A 20,971-nucleotide genomic window follows, 5' to 3' on the forward strand; every position below is an offset into this window, starting at 1 on the left:
GAGAGCTTTTTTAAGCTTTTTTTGGGGGGGGGGGGAGTGAGGGGGGTCTGGGTGCTGTCCCTGAACTTGTGTTCAAGGCTAGCCCTCTGCCACTGGAGTCAAGCTCCACTTCCAGCTTTATTTGGTGGTTAATTGGAGATAAGAGTCTCATGGACTTCCCTGCCCAAGCTGACTTCAAACTGTGATCCTCAGATCTCATCTTCATGAGTAGCTAGGATTACAAGCATGACCCACTGGTGCCTAGCTATTTCTTTCTTTATTTTTTTAAAATCAATTTTTATATTGTTTATAAATACTTCTGGAAAGCTCATACATATCATCCTTATTCTGTCAGAACATGGTAAAATATATTTTATAGCTTTTCCCCCCCAGAGTTGAGGACTAAACTCAGTGCTTTTCCACTGAGCTAAATCCCTAACTGCAGTAAAATATATTGATAGTTACTACAATATTGATAGTTTTTCGTTTGGGGAGTAATTTTGACTTCTCTCAGTCATTCCTCCTACCTGATCAGTTTCATATCAATCAGTCTCTACAGATCACTCTAATTAAGGCCCATTGGAAATTGTTTTTATTGGTTTAACTGTCCTTAACCACATTTTTAATCCATTCTTTTCTCTGACTCCAGTGGTTTTTTTTTTTGGTTGGTCCTGGGACTTGAACCCTGGGCCTGGGTGCTGTCCCTGAGCTCATCAGTTCAATGCAGGCTCTCTACCACTTGAGTGTCAGCACTATTTCCAGTTTTCTGGTTGTTAATTGGAGATCAGAGTCTCACAGACTTTCCTGCCCAGGCTGGCTTTGAACCGTGATCCTCAGATCTCAGCCTCCTGAGTAGCTAGGATTATGGGGATGAGCCACCTGTGCCCAGCTTTATTTTTTTAAAAATAAGGATCTGGGGCCTGAATTCAGGGCCTGAGCGCTATTCTTGACCTTTTTTGTGCTCAAAGCTAGTGCTTTATTACTTTAGCCACAGCTCTCTTTCTGGCCTTTTGGTGGCTAATTGGAGATAAAAGTCTCAAGGCCTTTGCTTCTGAGGCTGCCTTCAAACTGTGCTCTTCAGATCTTAGCCTCCTGAGTAGGTAGGATTACAGGGCTGAGCCACTGACATTTAGCTTCCAGTGTCTTTTTTTTTTTTTTTGGGTCCGGTCATGGGGCCTGAACTCTGGGCCTGGGCGCTGTCCCTCAGCTCTTCAGCTCAAGGCTAGCACTCTACCATTTGAGCCACAGCACCACTTCCGGCTTTTTTCTTTTTGCTTATGTGGTGCTGAGAAATCGAACCCAGAGTCTCATGCATGCAAGGCAAGCGCTCTACCACTGAGCCACCTTCCCAGCCCCGCAGTGTCATTTTTTTGAGACAAAAGTCTATAAACTTGTAACTCTTAAAATTCTCCACTGGTGGGTCTAATTCCCAATATATTCAACACTAAACATAGAAAGTAGCAAGAGCTACTTTGCTTAGCTCTGGGTTCAATCCTTAACACCATGAAAAAAAAACATGTAAAAAATTTCCTATGGTTTTCATGTTTCCCAATCTAAATGTTAATAATTTAACATGGAGTATGTCCTTTCCTTTTCTTTTTCATCTCTGGTTTTCACTCATAGTCATTAATTGACTTTATGCTCTGGATGCTCTATGTTATACCCTACTTCTGTTTCTTTGTATGTTTTATCTTCTTTGCTTAAAATTCTGCATTCACCCTTTTCCCTCGGCCAGTTCCTGTGTATCCTGCATTTGGCTTAGGTGTCTCCTTTGAGCACCTTTCTTTCTGCTTTCTGTTTTGCTTTTGAACTTAGTAACCAAAGATGTTTTCTTTTATGCTCATTATGGTACTCATCTCTTCTGCTTTAGTGACCATCTTTTCCCCCAAACTCTGTGCTCTTGGAGATATTGCCATGTCTGTTTTGTATAGTAGTTATTTCCATGCTTACTTAGCACATGGCAGGCTCTCATTAATGTTTGGATTGAATTAGTGACAGTTTAGTGTATGTGCATGTGTGTGAGATGGTCCTGGGTACTATCACAGCTCTACTTATGGCTTTTTTTTTTTAAAGTTTATTGGAGATAAGAGCCTCATGGGCTTTACTGCCCTGGCTGGCTTAAATTCCCTATCCTCAGGGCTGGGAATGTGGCTTAGTGGTAGAGTGCTTGCCTAGCATGCAGGAGGCCCGGGGTTCGATTCCTCAGTACCACATAAACGGAAGCCAAAAGTGGCGCTGTGGCTCAAGTAGTAGAGCACTAGCCTTGAGCACAGAGAGGCTTAGTTAGGAACAGAGCCCAGGCCCTGGGATGGGAAAAAAATAATAAAAATAAAATCTCTATCCTCAGATCTTAGCCTCCTGAGTAGCTAGAATTATAGGTGTGAGCCACTGGCAGTCAGCTGACATTCTAGTTTTTATTTTAAAAAATAAACCTCATATAACAACCATGATATTCCTAGTGCTGCTGTATTGTTTATTTACTAATGCATTTGAAAAAAACCATTAAAGTTTTGTCTCAGCCTTTGGGCCTGCCGAACCCACCACCTATCCACCCAACAAACTTAGTTCCTAGTCCCACTATGTAGTGTAGAACCACTTCAGACTTTAAATTCTGCCTCAACTTCCTAATTGCTATACCAATTCCAGCTCACTTTTTTTTTTTTAACCCTTTTCTAACTGGTTATTTTGGTTGTAGCTAATTCTTTCCTCGCTGGGAAAAATGGGAAAATAAAGTTATGTCTCATTTAGCTGGGCAACATTAATAGTTTGTAGGATCTTTTTTTTTTTTTTGTCGGTCATGGGGCTTGAGCTATGGGCCTGAGTGCTGTCCCTCAGCTCTTCAGCTCAAGGTGAGCGCTCTACCACTTGAGCTACAGCGCCAATTCCGGTTTTCTGGTGGTTTATTGGAGATAGGAGTCTCACAGTCTTTCCTGCCCGGGCTGGCTTTGAACCGCGATCCTCAGATCTCAGCCTCCTGAGTAGCTAGGATTACAGGCGTGAGCCACTAGCGCCCGGCAGTTTGTAGGATCTTAAAGGAACTTTTTGTTTGTTTGTTTGTTTGTTTTTGGGTCCGGTTGTGGGGCCTGAACTCTGGGCCTGGGCGCTGTCCCTCAGCTCTTCAGCTCAAGGCTAGTGCTCTACCACTTGAGCCACAGCGCCACTTTTGGCTTTTTTCTTTTTGCTTATGTGGTGCTGACGAATCGAACCCAGAGCCTCAGGCATGCAAGGCAAGCGCTCTACCACTGAGCCACCTTCCCAGCCCAAAGGAACTTTTCTTGATTATAGAAAGGTGCACATTTTCCACCAGGCATCTTTAGTTAAGGACTGTAGTAGAACAAAAGGATTTGATTAGTCTCAAAATGAGAGCTCTTGTGCAAAGGCAGGGTAAAAGGGCTTAACTTGGTTATTGGTTCAGAAGTTCGCAACTGGCATGCCATTTGCCACAAATTTGCTACAGGTGGATTAAATATTGACTTCTTGGGATAATGGGTAAGGAGCTTAGTTCTATTGTGTGCTGTGTACTTTCTGTGTGTACCTTGATGTGAAGAAGATTGGGAAACAATGTGTCTAATTTGAGAAGGAGCCAGGACAGAGTTAGAGTTTAATTCAGATGTACTAAATCTTAGCCTCTCAAGCTGAAATGTTCATTTTTATATTATCTCAGGTAATACATTCATTTAGAGTTAACTCATTGTGAGCAATGCAGTGTCTATAAACAGGAGAGGATTAGTGAGGTGAATTATGGTACCGTTCTAATGAAATACTAAGTAGTAGCTACTCAGGAGACTGAGACCTATAGGATTTCAGTTTGAAGCCAGCCCAGGCAGAAACATCTTTGAGACCCCCCTTCTCCAATTATCCAACAAAGTACCTGACTGAAGGTGTAGCTCAACTGGTAGAATGCTAGCCATGAGCATAAAAGCTATGTGAAAGCATTAGGCCTTGAATTCAAGTCCCATCACTGCCATAAAATAAAATAAAAGAATGCTATTTGGGCCAAGTGCCAGTGGCTCATGCCTATAATCCTAGATACTCAGTTGGCTCATGCCTACAATCCTAGATACTCAGGTGCCTGAAATCTGAGGATCAAGGTTCCGAGCCAGCCTGGACAGGAAAGTCTGTGAGACTCTTATCTCCAATAAACCACCAGAAAACCCTGTAAGTGGATCTATGGCTCAAGGTGTAGAGTAGCCTTGAGCAAAAGAAATTAAGGGATAGCACCCAGGCCCTGAGTTCAAGTCCCAGGACTGGCATAAAACAAAAGAACCCTACTTAGCTATGTATCATTAAGTTTATGGATTTGGTATTATGTGAGATCTGTACACTGTTTATTTCTAGAAAAAGAAGCATACCCATAAATGCTAAGTATTTGAAGTAAAAATAAAAGATGTTAGAGTTGCTTCCGCATTAAAATGCCAAACTTAGAAAAACTTTTTTATTGTTATTAAAATAGGTCATTCAAGCAGTCTAAGGGTAAACATGACCCTTTCCAAGGGCTCCAGTGATAGCAAAGAGTAGGATTATGGGAAGAAGCATGAGGAAAGGGTGTTATACTACATTTTGGGTGTTTTGTTTTGTTTTTTGGTGTATTTCAGGGCCTTATGCTTGCTAAGCAGGCACTACCCTACTACCCCTGAACCACACCTCCAACCCATATTTCCACATTGTTTCTTTTCTTTTTTTTTGGTCGGTCGTGGGGCTTGAACTCTGGGCCTGGGCGCGCTTCAGCTCAAGGCGAGCATTCTACTGCTTGAGCTGGTTTATTGGAGATAAGAGTCTCACGGACTTTCCTGGACTTTCCTGCCCGGGTTGGCTTTGGCTTTGAACCGCAATCCTCCGATCTCAGCCCCCTAAGTAGCTAGGATTACAGGCGTGAGCCACCAGCGCCCTGCTGCATTGTTTATTTTCAAGATAGTGTCTTGGTTTATTCCAGAGCTGGCCTGGGCTATGATCCTGTTAACTTTTGTGTTCCAGTGTGCCACTACACCCAGCTGTTGGTTGAGATGGAGTCTTGAGAACTGCTCTTTCTCTGGTGTTGGCATTGAAACAGTCTTTCATTTTCATCTGAAATAATTGGGATTACAGGCTTTAGGTATCATGCCCAGCTATACTGTGGATTATAGTAATAGTTATTATTTCTAGCATCCCCTTTGAGACTCTGAACCCTTTGGGGAATTTAATATTAGAATATAACATTGAGGTGAGAGGGTTCTAATCTTAGCACTTACTACTATTTGGCTGTGAGTTTGGCAGTTCCTTTATCCTCACTTGACTTCATCAGTTGGGGAAGATTTCTAAGGTACTTCTCAGCTCTGATCTTTTTTTTTTTTTTTTTGTCGGTCATGGGGCTTGAACTCTGGGCCTGGGCGCTGTCCCTCAGCTCTTCTGCTCAAGGCGAGCACTCTACCACTTGAGCTACAGCGCCACTTCCGGTTTTCTGGTGGTTTATTGGAGATAAGAGTCTCACGGTCTCTCCTGCCCGGGCTGGCTTTGAACCGCGATCCTCAGATCTCAGCCTCCTGAGTAGCTAGGATTACAGGCGTGAGCCACCAGCGCCCGGCTTGATCTTTTTTTTTTAATTCTTCTTTTTTCTTTTTTCCTCCTTTATAGTTTTGGAGCTTGAACTCAGGGTCTTCTGCTTGTTAGGCAGGTACTCTTACTCCTGAGCCCTGCCTCCAGTCCTTTTTTGTTGTGCTGGCTATTTTTGAGATAGGGTCTTGCTTCTGCTAGCATATACATGCCTGAACTATTATCCACCTATTTTAGTATTTTTTCTTGTTACTGAAATGATAGCATAGTGCTGAACAGAGAGGGTACAGTTACATCATTAGGTAATGAATACATTTCTTGTTGGGCATTTTTACCCCCTCCTTTGTTTTTCTCCTACTATCCCTTCCCTTCTCTACTTCCCTCCATACCCAGCTTCTTTATGGAGATGGAGTTTGATTAGACTCCTGTCTGAGTTAAGGTATAATCACAGTCCTTCAATCTCAGCCTCCTATGTAGCTGGGATGCCAGGCATGCATCATTGCTCCTAGCTATTAGTTGGGTAGTGATGAGTCTCTTGATCTTTTCTTCCTGGACTGGCTGTGAGCCACAATACTCCTAAATTCAACTTCCCAGGTAGTTAGAATTATAGGCATGAGGCACTGGTGCCCAGCTCCCAGCGCTGATCATTTATGGTTCTGTTGTTTTATATGGTTCTTACTACTTTCTTTTCAATGCCCAGGTATTATCCATGCAGCAGAGGAGAAGGACTGGAAAACTGCATACTCATACTTCTATGAGGCATTTGAGGGCTATGATTCCATCGATAGCCCCAAGGCCATCACATCTCTGAAGTACATGTTGCTGTGCAAAATCATGCTCAACACGTAGGTGCACATTAACTCTGGCATATATGAGCTCTAGTCCTTCGATTAAGTCTGTCTGCTATGGCAGAGGTGGCTTGGGAAAGAAATTTGGCCAGTTTTATAGTTGGAGCTGGCTGAGTTAGAGTAGGGGCTTCAAAGGAATTCTAGAGCATTTTTATTTGCTAATCTTTCAGATTCTGGGAGATGAATTTTGGAAATTCCTTTCTTAGCCCCTCTTAGAGAATTTGCTCATTCTTCAGGTCAGGAAACAGCTGATAGACCAGTGCCAAGTGGGCCACCAACGGCGGGGAGGACAGAACTAAGATATTTGAGAAAGTACACGACAAAAAATACGACAGGTCTTATTATTAAGAGTTCTATTGACTCATTCAAATTCGGTTGGGGATAAATGAAATCTAATGGACTGGGGCTCTTAAAATCTTTGGATTAGGGGTTGTGTTTTCCTCACCACCCCCAGTGTTGAGGATTGAACCCAGAGCCTTACACAGGATAGGCAGGTATTCTATCAACTGAGATATGCTCCCCACCCAGGTATGTTTTAATAAGACTTTTTAGACCGGGATTTGACTTCAATGTTCTTTTTTTTGACTTGAATGTTCTTAAAGTCTTATTGGATCTGTTGCTTTTGGTAGGTTTGGTTGGGCTTCCTTTTTAACTTTTAAGTGTTCTGTTTTTTTGCTTTTTATTGCTAAGTTGTAGTCTAGAGTAGAAAAAAAAAAAAGGCCTCGCTTCTGCAATTATAGGTTTTGGATTTGGGCTGATTTTCTCTATGGGTAGCCTTCACAGTCAAATTCTGGTAAAAAGAAATTTACCTAAACCTTTGCTTAGGATCATAACTGGAGCCATTGACCAAGTATTTTCTCTATGGGTAGCCTTCACAGTGAAATTCTGGTAAAAAGAAATTTACCTAAACTTTTGCTTAGTATCATAACTGGAGTCACTGACCAAGTATTTCTTTTCTTCTAGCCCAGAAGATGTCCAGGCTTTGGTGAGCGGAAAGCTTGCACTTCGTTATGCAGGGAGGCAGGTATGGAATACCATAAATGCAGTTCTGCTCTGCAACCAACTTGTCAGAATCATATTTGAGTGCTCTTCAGATCTCCCTTCTACCCTTTTCTCCCCCTTCTTGCTTTCTTACCCTGAACCCCTCCAGTGTGTTTCCTGTACTGTTAGATGCTGGTCCCAGATAGTTAGTTGGCACTCTTATGGATGGCATAGAAATGAACTGTGGTATAAATCTGGTAGCATTTAGCTTTGACTAGAATATCTATTTACCTTCCATGAACCTGTCTTGCAAATTTAACCTGTGAAGAATATGACATCTTCTTTTTTTTTTTTTTGGGTCCAGTCGTGGGACCTGAACTCTGGGCCTGGGCGCTGTCTCTTCAGCTCAAGGCTAGCACTCTACCATTTGAGCCACTCTACCACTGAGCCACCTTCCTAGCCCCTCTTTTGTTTTTTGTTTTTGGTCTGGTCGTGAGGCCTGAACTCTGGGCCTGGGCACTGTCCCTCAGCTCTTCAGCTCAAGGCTAGTGCTCTACCACTTGAGCCACAGCGCCACTTCCGAGTTTTTTCTTTTTGCTTATGTGGTGCTGAGGAATCAAACCCAGGGCCTCATGCATGCAAGGCAAGCGCTCTACCACTGAGCCACCTTCCCAGACCCACATCTTGATTCTTGAGTATGGAGCCTAATTAGATCTGATGCACAGGTTGCTTTAGAGAGGTTAGATTACTTGATGCAGAAAATATATTTTGAGACCTATTCCAGTGATTTCTCAGCTCACTATACTTCTATTCATGTTTTGAGTTTTGAGTATGGTACAAAAAGAGACCCTTGATGATTTACAGTCCTTGTTGTGGTAGGTATATGAGTATGACTTGTGAGAAAAAGCAGTTGTGAAGGTAATGACTCAGATGTCTGTACTATCCCCTTTTGCTTGATGAACACTAGCTAAGTAATCTTTCTGGGGCTAGGTGCCCATGGCTCATACCTGTAATGATAGCTATTCAGGAGGTTGAGATCTGAGGATCATGGTTCAAAGCCTGGGCAGGGAAGTCCTCAAGACTCTTATCTGCAATTATCCAACAGGAAACTGGAACTGGTGCTGTAGGTCAAAGTGGTAGAGCACTATCCTTGAGCCAAAGAACTCAGGGACAGCACCGAGGCTCTTAAGTTCAAGCCCCATGACTGACCAAAAAAAAAAAGATCTTTCTGAATTTTACATGTTGTTGTCTCTAACCTGACAGATCGGCCTTCCTACTATAACTGTGTAGGAATGCCATAAAAGATGATTTCTTTTTGGTTTCTTCCTTCTCTAGAGCTGGCCTTAATGCTTTTTTTTTTTTTTTTTAAATCTTTTGGTGTCTGTCCAGGGGCTTGAACTCAGTGTATGTGCTGTTCCTGAGCTTTTTTGCACAAGGCTAGCACTCTACCACTTGGGTTGCTACATACCAGCTCTATTTAAGTATGTAGACCAACACAGAGAAGTTCCTACTCCTTTGTACCTCAATGACCGGTTTTAAGCAGGAGCTAGGCTAATCTAGAAATATGGGTGTTAACATTTCTTGCTGAGTGGAGATTTGATAGCTTGTGTGTCTTATTTATAATGAGCTTAGATATTGCCCTTATGTACTTCTTAACACTTCAGAGTTATACTATTCAAGTGTAATGTATAGAATATTAATGCCTCCAATATAATAAAAATAGATCTCACAGTGCCTTATATCAGGTCTAGTAGAATGAATCTTGATTAAAGTATAAGTACGTTGGGGCTGGGAAGGTGGCTCAGTGGTAGAGTGCTTGCCTTGCATGCATGAGGCCCTGGGTTCGATTCCTCAGCACCACATAAGCAAAAAGAAAAGAGCCAGAAGTAGCGCTGTGGCTCAAGTGGTAGAGCGCTAGCCTTGAGCTGAAGATCTGAGGGACAGTGCCCAGGCCCAGAGTTTAGGCCCCACAACCAGACCCCCCTCCCCTCCAAAAAAAAAAAATAAAGTATAAGTAGGTCTTGGGGTAGGAATAGTTGGGTGCGTATGTAGATAAGGATTCTTGAAGGAAGGGGAAGAAAATCACAGTTCTTCTGCCATTTTCTCTTAGCTTGTCCCTGCTGGAGAATGCTATATTAAGGTCTGCCTTTTTGGAAATCTTCCATTTAAGTCACTTCATGTCTCAAAGAGAAACTGGTTTGCGTGTAATCATATTCAATACTTGCATTTCTTCTCAGGTCTCTGAAAAAGAATGGTGGTGGGGTGGATTCTTTATAGCAGATTTTGTGTGGACATACCAAACTGTTAGGAGGTTTTGGGTGTATGTGAGTACACTGAATAGATCACTTTCATGATTTATCTTTTTATTCTTAGACAGAAGCATTAAAATGTGTGGCTCAGGCTAGCAAAAACAGATCGCTGGCAGATTTTGAAAAGGTGAGTATGGTATTGATTGGTAGGGAATGGGTGGAGGAGAGGGACTTTTAAGTTTTGAAGTAAGTAAAGATAATGTAAGGCAACCCCATACATCCTTCACCCAGTACAGTATCAAACCCAAGAGATAGGTCATTAGTTTTGTACATGAAGGTTGTTGAGATGATCTTGTAAGTATCGTGTACATGTAATACTTTGCAGTTCAAAAAATTCTTTGTCGGGCTGGGAAGGTGGCTCAGTGGTAGACCACTCGCCTTGTATGCCTGAGGCCCTGAGTTCGATTCCTCAGCACCACATAAATAAAAAGAAGCCGGAAGTGGCGCTGTGGTTCAAGTGGTAGAGTGCTAGCTTTGAGCTGAAGAGCTGAGGGACAGTGCCCAGGCCCAGAGTTCAGGCCCCACGACCGGACCCAAAAAAAAAAAAAATTCTATGTCATCTTTTTTTTTTTCCACAATAAAGCTATTACCTTCATTCCGTGTATGTTGTAAATCATGCAGCCAGTAATACAGAGTGATTTGATGTTAGGCCTACTGCTTATTCGACTCAGCACAACTGTAGGTATTTCTTCACCTCTCAAAAAGTCATTTCTGTGGTTGTTTTGTTTTGCTGGTACTGAGGTTTGAACTTAAGACCTTGTATTACTCAGCTTGTTTGACTGGTGCTCTAATATTTGAGTCTTGCCTTCAGCCAGTCTTTTGCTGGTTAATTGAAAATGGAGTGTTAAGATTTCTCTGTTCATTGGCTTTGAACCTTAATCCTCCAAATCTCATTCTCCTGAGTAGGATTATAGACATCAAGTATCACTGTTACTTGGCAAAACAGGTCTTTTTTCTTGGTGTTGGTTCTGAGGCTTGAATTCAGGGCCTGCAAACTGTCCCTAAGCTTATTTTGCTCAAGGCTAGTGCTCTACCACTTGAATTAGGCGAGATTAGTAGTTAGGATTACAGGCATGAGCCACCAGTACCTGGCTAAAACCAAAGTTTATTTTTTTATTTTTTTTTGGGTTCGGTCGTGGGGTCTGAACTCTGGGCCTGGGCGCTGTCCCTCAGCTCTTCAGCTCAAGGCTAGCACTCTACCACTTGAGCCACAGCACCACTTCTGGCTTTTTTTTTTCTTTTTGCTCAATGTGGTGCTGAGGAATCGAACCCAGGGCCTCATGCATGCAAGGCAAGCGCTCTACCACTGAGCCACCTTCCCAGCCCAAAGTTTTGATGTATGCATTCAGCCTTTGATACTGTTCTAAATTTTCTTTGTCACCTGTGCCTTATGCTTTGGGAAGTTTCAAAATGATAGACACACTATTCTAAACTTTAGAGGGGTTATTATTTTCTAAACTCTTTTTTTTTTTTAACTGTATTTTTTTTTTTTTTTGTCTTTTCTTTTTTGGTACTGGGGATAGAACCCAGGATGTTGCACTTGCTAGGCAAGTGCTTTGCCACTGAGCTACATCCCAGCCCTATTTTCTAAACTCTTAATCTGAATATAGTAACCAACTTCAAATCAAAATTTAAATCCTGGCTGGGTGCTGGTAGCTCATGCCTGTAATCCTAGCTACTCAGGGGGCTGAGATCTGAGGATTGTGGTTCAAAGCCAGCCCAGGCAGCAAAGTCCGTGAGACTCTTATCTCCAGTAAACCACTCAGAAAACCTGAAGTGGTGCTGTGGCTCAAGTGGTAGAGCACTAGCTTTGAGATGAAGAGCTGAGGGACAGCGCCCCAGACCCAGAGTTCAAGCCTCATGACAACAAAACAAACAAATAAAACAAAAAAGAAAGAAACTTAGATCCTAGCTACTCAGGAGGCTGGGATGAGGAACAGAGTTGGAAGCCAACTTGGGCAGGAAATCTATGAGACTCTTACCTGTAATTAACCACCAAAAAAGAAGTGGAGCTATGTCAAGTGGTAGAGCACTAGCTTTGAGCACAAAGGTTGAGGGACAGTACCCAGGGCCAGTTCAAGCCCCAGAACTGGCACCCAAAACAGACAAACAAACATGATCTATCAAGAAGAACAGTGTAAATGGATTTAATTGAGACTAGGTCTCTGATTTGTTGTCAAGATTTTGCCGTCTTCGTGAAGCATTCTTGCCTATTCCTGCCTCCAAGTAAGAAGTAACAGGAATACTCAACTACTTGGTCTGAGGTGTCTTCTTTTTTTTTTGCCAGTCCTGGGCCTTGAACTCAGGGTCTGGGCTCTGTCCCTGAGCCTCTCTGTGCTCAAGGCTAGCGCTCCACCACTTGAACCACTGCACCATTTCCAGCTTTTTCTGTGTATGTGGTCCTGAGGAATCGAGCCCAGGGCTTCATGCATGCAACCACTCTACCACTAAGCCACACTCCCGGCCTGTCTGCTTCTTTTAATAACTTTGTCTACAGCTAATGTGAGGCTAGGATATTCAAGCCATTACTGAAGGTAAATACATCACATATATGTGTAAGCAATTTAAGTAATTTAATCCCAAAATCTGAGATGTTTGATGTAATAATCTTATTCTAAGTGGTTCTTTTGAAAAGAGTTCTATGTTTAGACATTCAGGTAACACTAATAGCAAACAAACTTGGAATATTCTGTATTTTATTTTACCAGAGCCATATTTTATATTATTATTTTTTGGGGGGGGGGAGGGGTCCAGTCGTGGGGCCTGAACTCTGGCCTGGGCGCTGTCCCTCAGCTCTTCAGCTCAAGGCTAGTGCCCTACCACTTGTGAGCCACAGTGCCACTTCCGGCTTTTTTTTTTTCCTGCTTATATGGTGCTGAGGAATCGAACTCAGGGCCTCATGCATGCAAAGCAAGCGCTCTACCACTGAGCCACCTTCCTAGCCCTTATTTTATTTTTTTTAACCAAACTTTCCAAGAGCTAGTTGCATAGTTAAGCATTTCCCATTATGTAACCTCAGGATTCTTGAAAATACATGCTGAAAAATGCTTGCATAATTAATTTGGCTTAGAAGTGGAGCTGTTCTTGGCATTTACATGATTTGAACTGTTGACATGAGAGTTTTGGTGTTGTTGGGGTTTGAATTCTGGGCATCATACTAGCTAGGCAGGCATTCTATCACTACTAAGCCATCCCTCCTGACATGAATGTTTTGGACAAAAATATAGTGGCTCAAGCTTTTGAGGTAGTGTGTGTGTGTGTGTGTGTGTGTGTGTGTGTGTGTGTGTGTGTGTGTGTGTGTGTGTGTGTGTGTGTGTGTGTGTGCTTGCTAGACAGGCACTTTACCATTTGAGCTATGTCTAATCCCTCTTAAGTTCTTGTCTTTTTCTTCTAATTTCTGTCGTGGCTTTTATTTCCTTGAATTTCCTGGAACTTCATTCAACCATGTAGTAAACAAGGGCCAGCAGATTGTTCAGGAAGATCAGACTTTAATGTGTAATGTGACTTTAAGGTGTACCAGTTTCTGTTACTGGCTCTTTTGGCAGGCTCTGACAGACTACCGGGCAGAGCTTCGGGATGATCCAATCATCAGCACACACTTGGCCAAGTTGTATGATAACTTACTGGAACAGAATCTGATTCGAGTCATTGAGCCTTTTTCCCGAGTACAGGTAAGACTTCCTAAGGACTCTTTCTAGCATGCCTTCTTATTGTAGGCACCTCCCTTTCTATATCTGTCCAAAGTAGGAATTGACTTCCAAGGGTATGCCTGGTGGACAAGAGGCCAAAACTTGGTCTAGTTTTAATAGGAAACGAGTCGATGCCAGTGGGTAGAAGCTTGTGAAAAAGCCTTTGGCTTGGGTTCTGAGAATTCTCTTTTTACTCATTGCACGTGTGGTAAACTTTTTCTCTATTGGGTATGTGGGGCAGGAATGTGTATTGTGTATAGTGATGGCCTGGCAAGTGGAGAGCATCATCCCAAGCATGGGGCAAGGAAATCTTGACCTTTAACAACATTCATCAGGTTCAAGAGAGAAATTATTCTGTTCCCTGCTTCTCTTATTTGAGTTAAAAAAAGTTAAACTTTCAGTGTTAGTGTCTCTCTGCCTTTCCTTTTAGATTGAACACATATCTAGCCTCATCAAACTCTCCAAGGTAAGTAGTTTTCAGGCCATCTGGGTGGTGGGGGAAGGGTGTGTGTGGCATTTGCTCCTGATAGACTTACTAGGAAGTTTCCAGGCTTCCTGGTAGAGAATGGGGAATGCAAGCTCAGCTGGAGTTGCATTATTGCTGTTTTGTTTCCAATTCATTTGCACTAACACCTTTTCTATGAAGCTTTCGTCTCAGTGTGATCTCTAAGGGATACTGGTCCCTTTAATCATGTGTTTTGGTTTTAGGCCGACGTGGAAAGGAAATTATCACAGATGATTCTTGACAAGAAGTTTCATGGTGAGTAGTAACAGTCATACTGGCAAGTGGGCTGGAGGCGATGGTTGGAGAGGTATAGCTTTAAAAGCAGGTGTACCTAACATAAACCTTTGTTTCTTTTGATCTGGGATCCTGGCCTCCTTCCTTGTGATAAGTGAAATAAATGTACTAATGAGACAGGGAGAAAAGTCCGTTTCCCTTTTCTGGAGAAAGTGAGGCAGCTAGGAAGCTTCATAATTGCTTTTTATGCCTAATTTCTTCTTTGTATGGATTGCCCCTGTGTTTCTTGCAGGGATTTTGGACCAGGGGGAGGGTGTCCTGATTATTTTCGATGAACCCCCAGTAGATAAAACTTATGAAGCTGCTTTGGAAACAATTCAGAACATGAGTAAAGTAGTGGACTCCCTCTACAACAAAGCCAAGAAACTAACATAGGTGAGTGCTGGCCCGGGGACCCGGGGCACGGCAGCTTTGTCTTCTGCCTGTCAAGACTACAAACCTCCTCCTGGTGTCCTCCTGGCTTGCCGATTGACACTGCTCTGTCTTCTCTTGCAGAGTTGGATCTGTAGCGGTCCTTTGGAGAGTGTGTGTGGCGGGAGAGTGAAACCTTGGGGGAAATGCTAGGAGATTTTCTTTTTTTTGTTCTACTTTTCGCTCGGAAAGTTTTTAAACCCTAATTTGGTGCATCTGTATTCCAGCCGATAGGTGTGCCAGTTTTCATGTAATCTTTACTGGCCCAACTTGGGAGTGGGGAAATTGCTTAAAAAAAAAGAAAAAGAAAAAAAAAAAGATTATTCTAAATAAAAGGAAAAAAGGCTTACACTACCTAAAGCTGTGCTCTCTGCCTCCTGGGAGAGGGCCACAAAGCCAGGAGCCCTGCCAACCACTGGGGTCCTTACCTACCTGCTGGTGTCACCTCTCCTCCTCTTCAGAATTGGGTGTTTGCTGACCATCAAAGGCAACGACTTTTTATTCTGTTTGTACTGAACCAAAACAAACAACTGTGTATAGACTGCTGTTTTCTTTTTTATTTGAAATGAGGCATTTTGGTGTTCTTTCCTCTGCCATTTGGCCTGTCTACCCTCCCCCCCGACATTGGTTCCAGCAGACTAGCCGAAGGTCCTGCCGCCGCCGCCATCGCCGCCGCAGCAACAGCAGTACCTGCACGGCTCTGCTCCAACCTGTGAAGGAACAGGGACACGGCCAGGAGCTAGTGTCCACCACGGCCACACGGAGAGCAGTGTGGGCCCTCAGCCCCCAGGGGGCCTGCTGTGCATGTGGCTTTTTTTTTTTTAAACATAGTAACTAGATTAGATGTCAGTGTTTTAACTGCCCCTCTTCTCTCTACTTTCCTGTCCTCTTCTGCTCTTCTTTCTCCTCTTTCCCTCTTAGCCAGGACACCATCTCCTCCTCCTTCTTCCCCTTCAGAGGAGTCGGGCTGTCTTCATCCACTTCTCTCCCTCTCCCGCTCCTCCCCTCCCGCTGTTAGATGGGGTTATTCCTTTTTTAAACAGTGAACATTGGAAATGAGACTGTGGGGTGTTCTTCCCTCTCCTACCCTTGCTCCTCCCCCATTGGGGTTTTGAGCAACTTCTTGTCCCCCACCCCCCCTCCCAGGGAACTTCTTTATTTACCTCTTAGAACTCAAATGGATGGGAGGTAGAGCACTGTTTCAGCATGCTTTGTTTCCTGATGCGATTACATAGCAAGGCTTTGATGCCACTCGGGCAGGTAAGCTTCTGCACTTTTGCTCCACTATATTTTCTTCTCTCATCTTCGTCTTCTCTTTTTTTTCTCCCATTCCTTCTGCCTTCTTCCTGCTGGCCTCCTTTTCTCTTTCTTTACTGTTCTCTAATGACCTTTCCAGGTTTTCCTAATAAATTTATATTTTGTAAAAGGATTTTGTTGTACCAGGTTTTGCATCTTCTCTGAATCTGACTGGCTTTAATTTTCCTCTCCAAAATCAGGTTTTTGTTCTCACCATCTCTCCCCATCATGTCCAGTCACTGTTTTGGTTTTGGCACCATCAATATCAAATGTACAAACGGTTCTTGCTAACCAACACCAGGTATATCTGATGTTCAGATGAGTTCCAATAAAAATAATTTTTTTTTCAAAAGGTGTCCTTTTCTTGAGTGTTGGAGGGTTTCTAAAAAAGTTCAATTAGCTCTCTGTGGCCCAACAGTAGTGAAGCTCTCTCAGTGGGCCAAAGTGTTCTCATTTGTGTTAAGGGAGTAGCTGAATTTGGAGTTCAAATTTGGAGGACTTTTGGCAGGAAACTTGGTCTATAAGGTATCTTTTTCCAGTGCTGTGTGGGCCAGTTAGGATCTGTGGATTTGGGTGGTGATCCTACAAGTCCGCTTCCTCAGCTGTGCAATAAGGAAGGTGTTCCTATGGTAGGTTATTGTGATGTGAGGGTCAGATGAAGACATTTGCACTTCCTGACAAGCCAGCTGTGGTTTAGTTTGGTCTCATTTTGGAATCTTCAAATCTGCTGCTCTCAGACCCCAGGAATGTGTCTTCTGAGGGTGTTTTGGGGGCCTGCCAAACCTCTCTTTAGTTTAAGCAGTTCTGCTACTCAGTTTTAGCCTTGTGTTTCTGTATATAATTTTACTTGCAGAAGTTTTACTTTTACAAAGGATTAAAAAAACAAAACAAACTTCATAGTGTCCTGGAGCTGGAGGGGAGGGGAGAGGATTTCCTACATTTAGGACAAGCTTGAGGGGCCAAACAGTAGTCAGTTCTTTTCTCTGCCCTTGTCTGTCTGATAGCTCCAGCTAGACCTCATTGTCCCTCATCACACGTGGCTGGCAGGCCCTGTGTGACTAGTTCACACGTGCTTTAAGCATACTCACAAGCCAGGCTTTGGAGGTTTAGTATGAAAGAAGGTGTAAAATATCTTAATATTTATATATGTTGAAATATTTGGGGTATATTGAGTTTAAGGTTAAATAAAATGAAATTTACCTCTTTCCTTTCACTTTTATTTGGGTGCTGGTTCTTGGGCTTGAACTCGGGGGCTTGGGTGTTATCCTTGAGCCATTTTGCTCAATTAAGTGCTGAAGGCTAGCACTCTACCACTTGAGCCACAGCTCCACTTCCAGCTTTTTGGTGATTCATTGGAGATAAGACTTTCATGGAATTTTCTTATCCAGGCTGGCTTCAAACTGCGATCTTCAGGTCTCAAGCCTCCTGAGTAGCTAGGATTACTCGTGTGAGCCACCAGTGCCTGGCTCCCTTTTACCAATTTAATGTGGTTGTTTGGGAATATCCCATTACAACAGCAGTTGTGCCATTGTATCTCTTCAAAGAGCTAGTCTAGGCATCACTGAGCCAGTTGGCCATGCATGAACTGGTTCTCTGAGGCTCTCCTTTAGGTACTAATCTTCATGGTGCCAGGGCTTGCTTTGGTGCTCTGATGCCCTGCTGTGTGCTGGAGTTATGTAATCTGTGCTACCCAGATGGGCCACTAGATGCTGCTCTGTTGCCTAGAAGAACAAAGGCTCAGCATGGCTGTATTTGGAACCCTTTCTAGAAGCTGGAACTGATTGCTGCTTTGGCCTTCCTGCCTCAGGGTAGCATGGGAAGTGGGGTATGCAGAGTGGGAGATTTTTGCAGGAGCATCGGAGCCCATCAAGGCTGCTAACTAGCATGCTGGTCCTTGAGACAGCTGGAGATGGGGTATAGCAGAGGCTGCTGGGGTGGGGACTGGACACCTTCCCTCGAGCTGATGAAGAGAGTGGGGAAGAAAACAGCCTCACCATTTAGCTGCAGGTGCCTTTTGGCTTCTGGATTCTTCCCTTTTTGACAGATTGTTGCCCTTTGCTTGACAGTTGGAGCAGTTACGGGAATACAGAGGTAGTGGTGAGTGTGTGCAGCAGAGCTGTGGATGCCCTTAGCCAGGCTTAGCAAGTGTGTTCTTGTACAGTTCCTTCACAACCTCCTCTTTCAGCAATAAAAGGCCGGCAGTCCCTTCTCATTCTTTTCTTTTTGGTTGGTCATGAGGCTTGAACTCTGGGCCTTGGCGTTGTCCCTCAGCTCTTCAGCTCAAGGCTAGCGCTCTACCACTTGAGCCACAGTGCCACCTCCGGCTTTTTGCTTATGTGGTGCTGAAGAATTGAACCCAGGGCCTCGAGCATGCAAGGCAAGCGCTCTACCACTGAGCCACCTTCCCAGCCCCTCTCATGGACTTTTTTTGTCCAAATTGGCTTGCCTGTGATCCTCAAATTTCAGCCACCTGAGTAGCTAGGATTTAGGCATGAGTCACCGGTTAAGGTTGTTTTTGGTGGTGTTTTTTTTGGTCAGTCATGGGGCCTGGATGCTGTCTCTGAGCTCTTTTGCTCAAGGCTAGTGCTCTACCACTTTGAGACTCGCATCTTTCCTGCCCTGGTTGGCTTTGAACTGTGATCCTCAGATCTCAGCCTCATGAATAGCTGATTATAGGCATGAACTACCAGCCCCCCAAATTGAGAGAGCTAATTTTGAAGGTGGTAAGGACAAAGCAAGAAGAGATGGGCTGGGAAAGGCCCATGCAAACATGTGCTGTGCTGCCTTGGGTTGGGAATGGTGAAATGGAACCCACTGTCCACAACAAAGTGTAATAGAGTATACATTTAGTGACCAAGCCAGGTGCTAGTGGGTCACATCTGCAGTCCTACTGAAGAGGTTGAGATTTGAGGATTATGGTTCAAAGCCAGCCTGGGGTGGGAAGTCCATTTAACCAACAAAAAGCCATTAGTGGAACTGGCTCAAGTGGTAGCGTGCTAGCCTTGAGCAACAAAAGCTCAGGAACAACTCCTAGGCCGTGAGTTTAAGCTCCAGGACTGGCACAGAAAAAACAAAAAAAGAAATTCAGTTACTAGTAATAGAGCAGGCTTGGGGGTTTTTGTTTTGGTCTTGTGTTTGTTTTTGGTCAGTCTTGAGGCTTGAACTCAGAGCCTAGGCACTTTTGCTCAAAGCTAGCATTCTACCACTTGAGGCATAGTGCTGCTACAGGCTTTTTCTGAGTAGTCGATTGGAGACAAGAGTTTCAAGGACTTTCCTGCCCCTGCTAGGGCTGGCTTCAAACTTTGATCCTCAGATCTCAGCCTCTTTTTTTTTTTTTATCAGTTGTAGGGCTTGAACGCGGCTTGGGCACCGTCCCTTGGTTCTTCAGCTTAGGGTGAGCACTCTACCACTTGAACCACAGTGCCACTTCCTGCTTTGTGGTGGTTTATTGGAGCTAAGAGTCTCACGGGCTGGCTTTGAACTGTGATCCTAGATCTGAGCTTCTTGAGTAGATAGGATTTACAGGCGGGAGCCACTGGAGTGCGACAGGCTTAGGTTTTTTTTTTGGGGGGGGGGTCCGGTAGTGGGGCCTGAACTCTGGGCCTGGGCACTGTCCCTCAGCTCTTCAGCTCAAGGCTAGCGCTCTACCACTTGAGCCACAGTGCCACTTCTGGGTTTTTTCTTTTTGCTTATGTGGTGCTGGGGAATCGAACCCAGGGCCTCAGGCATGCAAGGCAAGCGCTTTACCACTGAGCCACATTCCCAGCCCCTAGGTTTGTTTTTTTTTTTTTTAAAGGAGTGGATTATAAAACTTGGGAATTTATGTGCAATATAGGAAATGGGAAACATTTAACCTTTGCTTAGCACTAGACTTGAAAGGCATACATAAGACAATGTGTGACTTATCAGGCCAATTAAAGGAGCTGAACCGTTCCATTAGGGGGCTGGAGGAACAGGTTGGCTTTCAGCTCTGCCTGAAGGACCCTGAAATGACTTCCTGCTCCTTTGTGGGAAAGAAAGAGTGAGGAAACTCCATTTGAAGAAGAGGTATGGTGGCTGATAGTTGGCCTCCTACCACTTGGGCCCTCACAGGGCTGAGAGGGGGTGGGACCTTTAAGCATTAGGTCACGAAAGGCCCCACCCTCATGGCTTAATGTATTCCCCACCTGGGTGGGTAGTTATGAGTGGGTGGGCACCTGGCCTCAGACTTCTTGTTTACTCTGGATCTTCCACCCTGAGTTGAAGCCTGAAGGCATACTCTGTCACCGGATCTTGGACCTCCAGAACCGTGAGCTACACAGATCTATTTTCTTTACAGATTATCTGGTGTAAAGTGCTATGTTTACGAATTAAAGCTGTACTGTGAGGGACATCTGAGGCAGGGGCACATTGAGCTAAACTGGTCATTGCCTAGCCTCCCTCTGAAGGGCCTTGCCAGCCCTGTGGTTGTTGATGGGAGAGAGCCCTTTGGTAACAGAGCAGTGCACTTTCCACCGTGGTCAGGAAGGTCTCTAAAGCTTTCTGTTGTCACTGCTGCCAGAAATCTCTGGTGTACACAGACTAGCATTTTCTGACTTGGTGGCAGTCCTGAATGACATCAGACTCCTTTCCTGTCCCCCTGGCCAGATTGGAGCAACTGGACATTCCAGTGGATTGGCGTGGCCAGTCTTTTGGTTCGAAAATGGTCATCTGGATTAAGGTTCGGTTTGCTGCTTGTCCCGTGTTTGGGTTAGGTTCGAACTGATCTCCAGAATCATGCCAAAACGAACTAAATACTCGAGCAGAGGTCTTTGCAAAGGATCCGGCTGGATTCGTGTCCGTACACGCAACGACTCTAACCAGAATCCGACATGGCTTGTACACCGAATTTTACATAGTAATTTCACCAGCCTTACGTTTTCCAACTGCATATCCTTAAGAGGGGGCAGCGTTTGATCCTGAGGGCGGGAGGCTGCGGGGAAGCGCAGCTGCTTTGAGTGTCGGCCAGGGAAGCCTTCAAGGTCGCACGGGTTCAGGGCCGCCCCGCCGGCGCCAGGGGTCCTGTCCCCGCCGCGGTGCTAGGGAGCCCCGGGCCGCCCTCCTTTCCGGGCTGGGGTTGGGGCGTCGACCCCCAGCTGCCTCGCCGACGTT

At 44.3% G+C, this 20,971-nt stretch overlaps 1 protein-coding gene across 1 annotated transcript in view; it reads left to right on the plus strand.

Annotated features, from left to right (window-relative positions):
* Psmd11 (proteasome 26S subunit, non-ATPase 11) overlaps positions 1-14,899 on the plus strand; it is a 37,875-nt gene extending 22,976 nt beyond the window's left edge. The window contains exons 7-14 of the mRNA XM_042691974.1: positions 6,209-6,353; positions 7,320-7,380; positions 9,711-9,773; positions 13,192-13,317; positions 13,766-13,801; positions 14,044-14,095; positions 14,367-14,509; positions 14,630-14,899. Coding sequence (XP_042547908.1) covers positions 6,209-6,353; positions 7,320-7,380; positions 9,711-9,773; positions 13,192-13,317; positions 13,766-13,801; positions 14,044-14,095; positions 14,367-14,509 — 626 coding nt within the window. The 3' untranslated portion in view covers positions 14,630-14,899. The remainder of the gene's footprint in view (positions 1-6,208; positions 6,354-7,319; positions 7,381-9,710; positions 9,774-13,191; positions 13,318-13,765; positions 13,802-14,043; positions 14,096-14,366; positions 14,510-14,629) is intronic.
* Positions 14,900-20,971: the final 6,072 nt, after the last annotated feature.

The sequence above is a fragment of the Dipodomys spectabilis genome, unplaced genomic scaffold (genome assembly GCF_019054845.1).
Source record: "Dipodomys spectabilis isolate Male_0828 unplaced genomic scaffold, ASM1905484v1 ptg000004l, whole genome shotgun sequence".
NCBI classification, from domain to species: domain Eukaryota; kingdom Metazoa; phylum Chordata; class Mammalia; order Rodentia; family Heteromyidae; genus Dipodomys; species Dipodomys spectabilis.